This window comes from Rhineura floridana, chromosome 2, assembly GCF_030035675.1.
Source record: "Rhineura floridana isolate rRhiFlo1 chromosome 2, rRhiFlo1.hap2, whole genome shotgun sequence".
NCBI lineage: Eukaryota > Metazoa > Chordata > Lepidosauria > Squamata > Rhineuridae > Rhineura > Rhineura floridana.
In genome coordinates, this window is record NC_084481.1 from 99,677,591 (window position 1) to 99,689,285 (window position 11,695).

Below are 11,695 nucleotides of genomic sequence, written 5' to 3' on the forward strand. Positions count from 1 at the left end.
CTTCCCTGAGGGACTTCTGCCTGGCAGGACGAGGCCCCAGGTACCCAGCCAGCCAGGACTGATTCTCACCACCTGTCCCTCTTTGGAGGGATACATAAGCTGGCTGGCTGAGGTGGCCTGGGAGGCCCAGTGCCTGCAGGAAGAAGAGACCATCGCCCAAGGGAAGGAGAGGCTGCTGCTGCTGCTGCTGCTGCTGCTGCTGCTGCTGCTGCTGCTGCTGCTGCTGCTGCTGCTGCTGCTGCTGCTGCTGCTGCTGCTGCTGCTGCTGCTGCTGCTGCTGCTGCTGCTGCTGCTGCTGCTGCTGCTGCTGCTGCTGCTGCTGCTGCTGCTGCTGTGGGACCACCACCTCCACCACACTTCCCTGAGGGACTTCTGCCTGGCAGGACGAGGCCCCAGGTACCCAGCCAGCCAGGACTGATTCTCACCACCTGTCCCTCTTTGGAGGGATACATAAGCTGGCTGGCTGAGGTGGCCTGCGAGGCCCAGTGCCTGCAGGAAGAAGAGACCATCGCCCAAGGGAAGGAGAGGCTGCTGCTGCTGCTGCTGTGGGACCACCACCTCCACCACCCTTCCCTGAGGGACTTCTGCCTGGCAGGACGAGGCCCCAGGTACCCAGCCAGCCAGGACTGATTCTCACCACCTGTCCCTCTTTGGAGGGATACATAAGCTGGCTGGCTGAGGTGGCCTGGGAGGCCCAGTGCCTGCAGGAAGAAGAGACCATCGCCCAAGGGAAGGAGAGGCTGCTGCTGCTGCTGCTGCTGCTGCTGCTGCTGCTGCTGCTGCTGCTGCTGCTGCTGCTGCTGCTGCTGCTGCTGCTGTGGGACCACCACCTCCACCACCCTTCCCTGAGGGACTTCTGCCTGGCAGGACGAGGCCCCAGGTACCCAGCCAGCCAGGACTGATTCTCACCACCTGTCCCTCTTTGGAGGGATACATAAGCTGGCTGGCTGAGGTGGCCTGCGAGGCCCAGTGCCTGCAGGAAGAAGAGACCATCGCCCAAGGGAAGGAGAGGCTGCTGCTGCTGCTGCTGCTGCTGCTGCTGCTGCTGCTGCTGCTGCTGCTGCTGCTGCTGCTGCTGCTGCTGCTGCTGCTGCTGTGGGACCACCACCTCCACCACCCTTCCCTGAGGGACTTCTGCCTGGCAGGACGAGGCCCCAGGTACCCAGCCAGCCAGGACTGATTCTCACCACCTGTCCCTCTTTGGAGGGATACATAAGCTGGCTGGCTGAGATGGCCTCGGAGGCCCAGTGCCTGCAGGAAGAAGAGACCATCGCCCAAGGGAAGGAGAGGCTGCTGCTGCTGCTGCTGTGGGACCACCACCTCCACCACCCTTCCCTGAGGGAGTTCTGCCTGGCAGGATGAGGCCCCAGGTACCCAGCCAGCCAGGACTGATTCTCACCACCTGTCCCTCTTTGGAGGGATACATAAGCTGGCTGGCTGAGGTGGCCTGCGAGGCCCAGTGCCTGCAGGAAGAAGAGACCATCGCCCAAGGGAAGGAGAGGCGGCGGCGGCGGCGGCGGCGGCGGCGGCGGCGGCGGCGGCGGCGGCGGCGGCTGCGGCTGCTGCTGCTGCTGCTGCTGCTGCTGCTGCTGCTGCTGCTGCTGCTGCTGCTGCTGCTGCTGCTGCTGCTGCTGCTGCTGCTGCTGCTGCTGCTGCTGCTGCTGCTGCTGCTGCTGCTGCTGCTGCGGGACCACCACCTCCACCACCCTTCCCTGAGGGACTTCTGCCTGGCAGGACGAGGCCCCAGGTACCCAGCCAGCCAGGACTGATTCTCAACACCTGTCCCTCTTTGGAGGGATACATAAGCTGGCTGGCTGAGGTGGCCTGCGAGGCCCAGTGCCTGCAGGAAGAAGAGACCATCGCCCAAGGGAAGGAGAGGCTGCTGCTGCTGCTGCTGCTGCTGCTGCTGCTGCTGCTGCTGCTGCTGCTGCTGCTGCTGCTGCTGCTGCTGCTGCTGCTGCTGCTGCTGCTGCTGCTGCTGCTGCTGCTGCTGCTGCTGCTGCTGTGGGACCACCACCTCCACCACCCTTCCCTGAGGGACTTCTGCCTGGCAGGACGAGGCCCCAGGTACCCAGCCAGCCAGGACTGATTCTCACCACCTGTCCCTCTTTGGAGGGATACATAAGCCGGCTGGCTGAGGTGGCCTGCGAGGCCCAGTGCCTGCAGGAAGAAGTGACCATCGCCCAAGGGAAGGAGAGGCTGCTGCTGCTGCTGCTGCTGCTGCTGCTGCTGCTGCTGCTGCTGCTGCTGCTGTGGGACCACCACCTCCACCACCCTTCCCTGAGGGACTTCTGCCTGGCAGGACGAGGCCCCAGGTACCCAGCCAGCCAGGACTGATTCTCACCACCTGTCCCTCTTTGGAGGGATACATAAGCTGGCTGGCTGAGGTGGCCTGGGAGGCCCAGTGCCTGCAGGAAGAAGAGACCATCGCCCAAGGGAAGGAGAGGCTGCTGCTGCTGCTGCTGCTGTGGGACCACCACCTCCACCACCCTTCCCTGAGGGACTTCTGCCTGGCAGGACGAGGCCCCAGGTACCCAGCCAGCCAGGACTGATTCTCACCACCTGTCCCTCTTTGGAGGGATACATAAGCCGGCTGGCTGAGGTGGCCTGGGAGGCCCAGTGCCTGCAGGAAGAAGAGACCATCGCCCAAGGGAAGGAGAGGCTGCTGCTGCTGCTGCTTCTGTGGGACCACCACCTCCACCACCCTTCCCTGAGGGACTTCTGCCTGGCAGGACGAGGCCCCAGGTACCCAGCCAGCCAGGACTGATTCTCACCACCTGTCCCTCTTTGGAGGGATACATAAGCTGGCTGGCTGAGGTGGCCTGGGAGGCCCAGTGCCTGCAGGAAGAAGAGACCATCGCCCAAGGGAAGGAGAGGCTGCTGCTGCTGCTGCTGCTGTGGGACCACCACCTCCACCACCCTTCCCTGAGGGACTTCTGCCTGGCAGGACGAGGCCCCAGGTACCCAGCCAGCCAGGACTGATTCTCACCACCTGTCCCTCTTTGGAGGGATACATAAGCTGGCTGGCTGAGGTGGCCTGGGAGGCCCAGTGCCTGCAGGAAGAAGAGACCATCGCCCAAGGGAAGTAGAGGCTGCTGCTGCTGCTGTGGGACCACCACCTCCACCACCCTTCCCTGAGGGACTTCTGCCTGGCAGGACGAGGCCCCAGGTACCCAGCCAGCCAGGACTGATTCTCACCACCTGTCCCTCTTTGGAGGGATACATAAGCTGGCTGGCTGAGGTGGCCTGGGAGGCCCAGTGCCTGCAGGAAGAAGAGACCATCGCCCAAGGAAAGGAGAGGCTGCTGCTGCTGCTGCTGCTGCTGCTGCTGCTGCTGCTGCTGCTGCTGCTGCTGCTGCTGCTGCTGCTGTGGGACCACCACCTCCACCACCCTTCCCTGAGGGACTTCTGCCTGGCAGGACGAGGCCCCAGGTACCCAGCCAGCCAGGACTGATTCTCACCACCTGTCCCTCTTTGGAGGGATACATAAGCTGGCTGGCTGAGGTGGCCTGCGAGGCCCAGTGCCTGCAGGAAGAAGAGACCATCGCCCAAGGGAAGGAGAGGCTGCTGCTGCTGCTGCTGTGGGACCACCACCTCCACCACCCTTCCCTGAGGGACTTCTGCCTGGCAGGACGAGGCCCCAGGTACCCAGCCAGCCAGGACTGATTCTCACCACCTGTCCCTCTTTGGAGGGATACATAAGCTGGCTGGCTGAGGTGGCCTGGGAGGCCCAGTGCCTGCAGGAAGAAGAGACCATCGCCCAAGGGAAGGAGAGGCGGCTGCTGCTGCTGCTGCTGCTGCTGCTGCTGCTGCTGCTGCTGCTGCTGCTGCTGCTGCTGCTGCTGCTGCTGCTGCTGCTGCTGCTGCTGCTGCTGCTGCTGCTGCTGCTGTGGGACCACCACCTCCACCACCCTTCCCTGAGGGACTTCTGCCTGGCAGGACGAGGCCCCAGGTACCCAGCCAGCCAGGACTGATTCTCACCACCTGTCCCTCTTTGGAGGGATACATAAGCTGGCTGGCTGAGGTGGCCTGCGAGGCCCAGTGCCTGCAGGAAGAAGAGACCATCGCCCAAGGGAAGAAGAGGCTGCTGCTGCTGCTGCTGCTGCTGCTGCTGCTGCTGCTGCTGCTGCTGCTGCTGCTGCTGCTGCTGCTGCTGCTGCTGCTGCTGCTGCTGCTGCTGCTGCTGCTGTGGGACCACCACCTCCACCACCCTTCCCTGAGGGACTTCTGCCTGGCAGGACGAGGCCCCAGGTACCCAGCCAGCCAGGACTGATTCTCACCACCTGTCCATCTTTGGAGGGATACATAAGCTGGCTGGCTGAGATGGCCTGGGAGGCCCAGTGCCTGCAGGAAGAAGAGACCATCGCCCAAGGGAAGGAGAGGCTGCTGCTGCTGCTGCTGTGGGACCACCACCTCCACCACCCTTCCCTGAGGGAGTTCTGCCTGGCAGGATGAGGCCCCAGGTACCCAGCCAGCCAGGACTGATTCTCACCACCTGTCCCTCTTTGGAGGGATACATAAGCTGGCTGGCTGAGGTGGCCTGCGAGGCCCAGTGCCTGCAGGAAGAAGAGACCATCGCCCAAGGGAAGGAGAGGCTGCTGCTGCTGCTGCTGCTGCTGCTGCTGCTGCTGCTGCTGCTGCTGCTGCTGCTGCTGCTGCTGCTGCTGCTGCTGCTGCTGCTGCTGCTGCTGCTGCTGCTGCTGCTGCTGCTGCTGCTGCTGCTGCTGCTGCTGCTGCTGCTGCTGCTGCTGCTGCTGCTGCTGTGGGACCACCACCTCCACCACCCTTCCCTGAGGGACTTCTGCCTGGCAGGACGAAGCCCCAGGTACCCAGCCAGCCAGGACTGATTCTCACCACCTGTCCCTCTTTGGAGGGATACATAAGCTGGCTGGCTGAGGTGGCCTGCGAGGCCCAGTGCCTGCAGGAAGAAGAGACCATCGCCCAAGGGAAGGAGAGGCTGCTGCTGCTGCTGCTGCTGCTGCTGCTGCTGCTGCTGCTGCTGCTGCTGCTGCTGCTGCTGCTGCTGCTGCTGCTGCTGCTGCTGCTGCTGCTGCTGCTGCTGCTGCTGCTGCTTCTGCTGCTGCTGCTGCTGCTGTGGGACCACCATCTCCACCACCCTTCCCTGAGGGACTTCTGCCTGGCAGGACGAGGCCCCAGGTACCCAGCCAGCCAGGACTGATTCTCACCACCTGTCCCTCTTTGGAGGGATACATAAGCTGGCTGGCTGAGGTGGCCTGGGAGGCCCAGTGCCTGCAGGAAGAAGAGACCATCGCCCAAGGAAAGGAGAGGCGGCTGCTGCTGCTGCTGCTGCTGCTGCTGCTGCTGCTGCTGCTGCTGCTGCTGCTGCTGCTGCTGCTGCTGCTGCTGCTGCTGCTGCTGTGGGACCACCACCTCCACCACCCTTCCCTGAGGGACTTCTGCCTGGCAGGACGAGGCCCCAGGTACCCAGCCAGCCAGGACTGATTCTCACCACCTGTCCCTCTTTGGAGGGATACATAAGCTGGCTGGTTGAGGTGGCCTGCGAGGCCCAGTGCCTGCAGGAAGAAGAGACCATCGCCCAAGGGAAGGAGAGGCTGCTGCTGCTGCTGCTGCTGCTGCTGCTGCTGCTGCTGCTGCTGCTGCTGCTGCTGCTGCTGCTGCTGCTGCTGCTGCTGCTGCTGCTGCTGCTGCTGCTGCTGCTGCTGTGGGACCACCACCTCCACCACCCTTCCCTGAGGGACTTCTGCCTGGCAGGACGAGGCCCCAGGTACCCAGCCAGCCAGGACTGATTCTCACCACCTGTCCCTCTTTGGAGGGATACATAAGCTGGCTGGCTGAGGTGGCCTGGGAGGCCCAGTGCCTGCAGGAAGAAGAGACCATCGCCCAAGGGAAGGAGAGGCTGCTGCTGCTGCTGCTGTGGGACCACCATCTCCACCACCCTTCCCTGAGGGACTTCTGCCTGGCAGGACGAGGCCCCAGGTACCCAGCCAGCCAGGACTGATTCTCACCACCTGTCCCTCTTTGGAGGGATACATAAGCTGGCTGGCTGAGGTGGCCTGGGAGGCCCAGTGCCTGCAGGAAGAAGAGACCATCGCCCAACGAAAGGAGAGGCTGCTGCTGCTGCTGCTGCTGCTGCTGCTGCTGCTGCTGCTGCTGCTGCTGCTGCTGCTGCTGCTGCTGCTGCTGCTGCTGCTGCTGCTGCTGCTGTGGGACCACCACCTCCACCACCCTTCCCTGAGGGACTTCTGCCTGGCAGGACGAGGCCCCAGGTACCCAGCCAGCCAGGACTGATTCTCACCACCTGTCCCTCTTTGGAGGGATACATAAGCTGGCTGGCTGAGGTGGCCTGCGAGGCCCAGTGCCTGCAGGAAGAAGAGAACATCGCCCAAGGGAAGGAGAGGCTGCTGCTGCTGCTGCTGCTGCTGCTGCTGTGGGACCACCACCTCCACCACCCTTCCCTGAGGGACTTCTGCCTGGCAGGACGAGGCCCCAGGTACCCAGCCAGCCAGGACTGATTCTCACCACCTGTCCCTCTTTGGAGGGATACATAAGCCGGCTGGCTGAGGTGGCCTGGGAGTCCCAGTGCCTGCAGGAAGAAGAGACCATCGCCCAAGGGAAGGAGAGGCTGCTGCTGCTGCTGCTGCTGTGGGACCACCACCTCCACCACCCTTCCCTGAGGGACTTCTGCCTGGCAGGACGAGGCCCCAGGTACCCAGCCAGCCAGGACTGATTCTCACCACCTGTCCCTCTTTGGAGGGATACATAAGCTGGCTGGCTGAGGTGGCCTGGGAGGCCCAGTGCCTGCAGGAAGAAGAGACCATCGCCCAAGGGAAGGAGAGGCTGCTGCTGCTGCTGCTGCTGCTATGGGACCACCACCTCCACCACCCTTCCCTGAGGGACTTCTGCCTGGCAGGACGAGGCCCCAGGTACCCAGCCAGCCAGGACTGATTCTCACCACCTGTCCCTCTTTGGAGGGATACATAAGCTGGCTGGCTGAGGTGGCCTGCGAGGCCCAGTGCCTGCAGGAACAAGAGACCATCGCCCAAGGGAAGGAGAGGCTGCTGCTGCTGCTGCTGCTGCTGCTGCTGCTGCTGCTGCTGCTGCTGCTGCTGCTGCTGCTGCTGCTGCTGCTGCTGCTGCTGCTGCTGCTGCTGCTGCTGCTGCTGCTGCTGCTGCTGCTGTGTGGGACCACCACCTCCACCACCCTTCCCTGAGGGACTTCTGCCTGGCAGGACGAGGCCCCAGGTACCCAGCCAGCCAGGACTGATTCTCACCACCTGTCCATCTTTGGAGGGATACATAAGCTGGCTGGCTGAGATGGCCTGGGAGGCCCAGTGCCTGCAGGAAGAAGAGACCATCGCCCAAGGGAAGGAGAGGCTGCTGCTGCTGCTGCTGTGGGACCACCACCTCCACCACCCTTCCCTGAGGGAGTTCTGCCTGGCAGGATGAGGCCCCAGGTACCCAGCCAGCCAGGACTGATTCTCACCACCTGTCCCTCTTTGGAGGGATACATAAGCTGGCTGGCTGAGGTGGCCTGCGAGGCCCAGTGCCTGCAGGAAGAAGAGACCATCGCCCAAGGGAAGGAGAGGCTGCTGCTGCTGCTGCTGCTGCTGCTGCTGCTGCTGCTGCTGCTGCTGCTGCTGCTGCTGCTGCTGCTGCTGCTGCTGCTGCTGCTGCTGCTGCTGCTGCTGCTGCTGCTGCTGCTGCTGCTGCTGCTGCTGCTGCTGCTGCTGCTGCTGCTGCTGCTGCTGCTGCTGCTGTGGGACCACCACCTCCACCACCCTTCCCTGAGGGACTTCTGCCTGGCAGGACGAAGCCCCAGGTACCCAGCCAGCCAGGACTGATTCTCACCACCTGTCCCTCTTTGGAGGGATACATAAGCTGGCTGGCTGAGGTGGCCTGCGAGGCCCAGTGCCTGCAGGAAGAAGAGACCATCGCCCAAGGGAAGGAGAGGCTGCTGCTGCTGCTGCTGCTGCTGCTGCTGCTGCTGCTGCTGCTGCTGCTGCTGCTGCTGCTGCTGCTGCTGCTGCTGCTGCTGCTGCTGCTGCTGCTGCTGCTGCTTCTGCTGCTGCTGCTGCTGCTGTGGGACCACCATCTCCACCACCCTTCCCTGAGGGACTTCTGCCTGGCAGGACGAGGCCCCAGGTACCCAGCCAGCCAGGACTGATTCTCACCACCTGTCCCTCTTTGGAGGGATACATAAGCTGGCTGGCTGAGGTGGCCTGGGAGGCCCAGTGCCTGCAGGAAGAAGAGACCATCGCCCAAGGAAAGGAGAGGCGGCTGCTGCTGCTGCTGCTGCTGCTGCTGCTGCTGCTGCTGCTGCTGCTGCTGCTGCTGCTGCTGCTGCTGCTGCTGCTGCTGCTGTGGGACCACCACCTCCACCACCCTTCCCTGAGGGACTTCTGCCTGGCAGGACGAGGCCCCAGGTACCCAGCCAGCCAGGACTGATTCTCACCACCTGTCCCTCTTTGGAGGGATACATAAGCTGGCTGGTTGAGGTGGCCTGCGAGGCCCAGTGCCTGCAGGAAGAAGAGACCATCGCCCAAGGGAAGGAGAGGCTGCTGCTGCTGCTGCTGCTGCTGCTGCTGCTGCTGCTGCTGCTGCTGCTGCTGCTGCTGCTGCTGCTGCTGCTGCTGCTGCTGCTGCTGCTGCTGCTGCTGCTGCTGTGGGACCACCACCTCCACCACCCTTCCCTGAGGGACTTCTGCCTGGCAGGACGAGGCCCCAGGTACCCAGCCAGCCAGGACTGATTCTCACCACCTGTCCCTCTTTGGAGGGATACATAAGCTGGCTGGCTGAGGTGGCCTGGGAGGCCCAGTGCCTGCAGGAAGAAGAGACCATCGCCCAAGGGAAGGAGAGGCTGCTGCTGCTGCTGCTGTGGGACCACCATCTCCACCACCCTTCCCTGAGGGACTTCTGCCTGGCAGGACGAGGCCCCAGGTACCCAGCCAGCCAGGACTGATTCTCACCACCTGTCCCTCTTTGGAGGGATACATAAGCTGGCTGGCTGAGGTGGCCTGGGAGGCCCAGTGCCTGCAGGAAGAAGAGACCATCGCCCAACGAAAGGAGAGGCTGCTGCTGCTGCTGCTGCTGCTGCTGCTGCTGCTGCTGCTGCTGCTGCTGCTGCTGCTGCTGCTGCTGCTGCTGCTGCTGCTGCTGCTGCTGCTGCTGCTGCTGCTGCTGCTGCTGCTGCTGCTGTGGGACCACCACCTCCACCACCCTTCCCTGAGGGACTTCTGCCTGGCAGGACGAGGCCCCAGGTACCCAGCCAGCCAGGACTGATTCTCACCACCTGTCCCTCTTTGGAGGGATACATAAGCTGGCTGGCTGAGGTGGCCTGCGAGGCCCAGTGCCTGCAGGAAGAAGAGAACATCGCCCAAGGGAAGGAGAGGCTGCTGCTGCTGCTGCTGCTGCTGCTGCTGTGGGACCACCACCTCCACCACCCTTCCCTGAGGGACTTCTGCCTGGCAGGACGAGGCCCCAGGTACCCAGCCAGCCAGGACTGATTCTCACCACCTGTCCCTCTTTGGAGGGATACATAAGCCGGCTGGCTGAGGTGGCCTGGGAGTCCCAGTGCCTGCAGGAAGAAGAGACCATCGCCCAAGGGAAGGAGAGGCTGCTGCTGCTGCTGCTGCTGTGGGACCACCACCTCCACCACCCTTCCCTGAGGGACTTCTGCCTGGCAGGACGAGGCCCCAGGTACCCAGCCAGCCAGGACTGATTCTCACCACCTGTCCCTCTTTGGAGGGATACATAAGCTGGCTGGCTGAGGTGGCCTGGGAGGCCCAGTGCCTGCAGGAAGAAGAGACCATCGCCCAAGGGAAGGAGAGGCTGCTGCTGCTGCTGCTGCTGCTATGGGACCACCACCTCCACCACCCTTCCCTGAGGGACTTCTGCCTGGCAGGACGAGGCCCCAGGTACCCAGCCAGCCAGGACTGATTCTCACCACCTGTCCCTCTTTGGAGGGATACATAAGCTGGCTGGCTGAGGTGGCCTGCGAGGCCCAGTGCCTGCAGGAACAAGAGACCATCGCCCAAGGGAAGGAGAGGCTGCTGCTGCTGCTGCTGCTGCTGCTGCTGCTGCTGCTGCTGCTGCTGCTGCTGCTGCTGCTGCTGCTGCTGCTGCTGCTGCTGCTGCTGCTGCTGCTGCTGCTGCTGCTGCTGCTGCTGCTGCTGCTGCTGTGGGACCACCACCTCCACCACCCTTCCCTGAGGGACTTCTGCCTGGCAGGACGAGGCCCCAGGTACCCAGCCAGCCAGGACTGATTCTCACCACCTGTCCCTCTTTGGAGGGATACATAAGCTGGCTGGCTGAGGTGGCCTGCGAGGCCCAGTGCCTGCAGGAAGAAGAGACCATCGCCCAAGGGAAGGAGAGGCTGCTGCTGCTGCTGCTGCTGCTGCTGCTGCTGCTGCTGCTGCTGCTGCTGCTGCTGCTGCTGCTGCTGCTGCTGCTGCTGCTGTGGGACCACCACCTCCACCACCCTTCCCTGAGGGACTTCTGCCTGGCAGGACGAGGCCCCAGGTACCCAGCCAGCCAGGACTGATTCTCACCACCTGTCCCTCTTTGGAGGGATACATCAGCTGGCTGGCTGAGGTGGCCTGGGAGGCCCAGTGCCTGAAGGAAGAAGAGACCATCGCCCAAGGGAAGGAGAGGCTGCTGCTGCTGCTGCTGTGGGACCACCACCTCCACCACCCTTCCCTGAGGGACTTCTGCCTGGCAGGATGAGGCCCCAGGTACCCAGCCAGCCAGGACTGATTCTCACCACCTGTCCCTCTTTGGAGGGATACATAAGCTGGCTGGCTGAGGTGGCCTGCGAGGCCCAGTGCCTGCAGGAAGAAGAGACCATCGCCCAAGGGAAGGAGAGGCTGCTGCTGCTGCTGCTGCTGCTGCTGCTGCTGCTGCTGCTGCTGCTGCTGCTGCTGCTGCTGCTGCTGCTGCTGCTGCTGCTGCTGCTGCTGCTGCTGCTGCTGCTGCTGCTGCTGCTGCTGCTGCTGCTGTGGGACCACCACCTCCACCACCCTTCCCTGAGGGACTTCTGCCTGGCAGGACGAGGCCCCAGGTACCCAGCCAGCCTGGACTGATTCTCACCACCTCTCCCTCTTTGGAGGGATACATAAGCCGGCTGGCTGAGGTGGCCTGCGAGGCCCAGTGCCTGCAGGAAGAAGTGACCATCGCCCAAGGGAAGGAGAGGCTGCTGCTGCTGCTGCTGCTGCTGCTGCTGCTGCTGCTGCTGCTGCTGCTGCTGCTGCTGCTGCTGCTGCTGCTGCTGCTGCTGCTGCTGCTGCTGCTGCTGCTGCTGCTGCTGCTGCTGCTGTGGGACCACCACCTCCACCACCCTTCCCTGAGGGACTTCTGCCTGGCAGGACGAGGCCCCAGGTACCCAGCCAGCCAGGACTGATTCTCACCACCTGTCCCTCTTTGGAGGGATACATAAGCTGGCTGGCTGAGGTGGCCTGGGAGGCCCAGTGCCTGCAGGAAGAAGAGACCATCGCCCAAGGGAAGGAGAGGCTGCTGCTGCTGCTGCTGCTGTGGGACCACCACCTCCACCACCCTTCCCTGAGGGACTTCTGCCTGGCAGGACGAGGCCCCAGGTACCCAGCCAGCCAGGACTGATTCTCACCACCTGTCCCTCTTTGGAGGGATACATAAGCCGGCTGGCTGAGGTGGCCTGGGAGGCCCAGTGCCTGCAGGAAGAAGAGACCATCGCCCAAGGGAA

General features: G+C 63.8%; 1 protein-coding gene across 1 annotated transcript; it reads right to left on the reverse strand.

Annotated features, from left to right (window-relative positions):
* Nucleotides 1-1,885: 1,885 nt before the first annotated feature.
* Nucleotides 1,886-11,218, reverse strand: LOC133377967 (antifreeze protein Maxi-like; the record flags this gene model as incomplete). Its single annotated transcript, XM_061612753.1, has 6 exons — nucleotides 1,886-2,010; nucleotides 3,301-3,367; nucleotides 3,709-3,837; nucleotides 10,024-10,157; nucleotides 10,839-10,970; nucleotides 11,071-11,218. Coding segments are annotated over 6 exons (735 nt in total), but the record flags the coding sequence as incomplete, so codon positions are not given.
* Nucleotides 11,219-11,695: the final 477 nt, after the last annotated feature.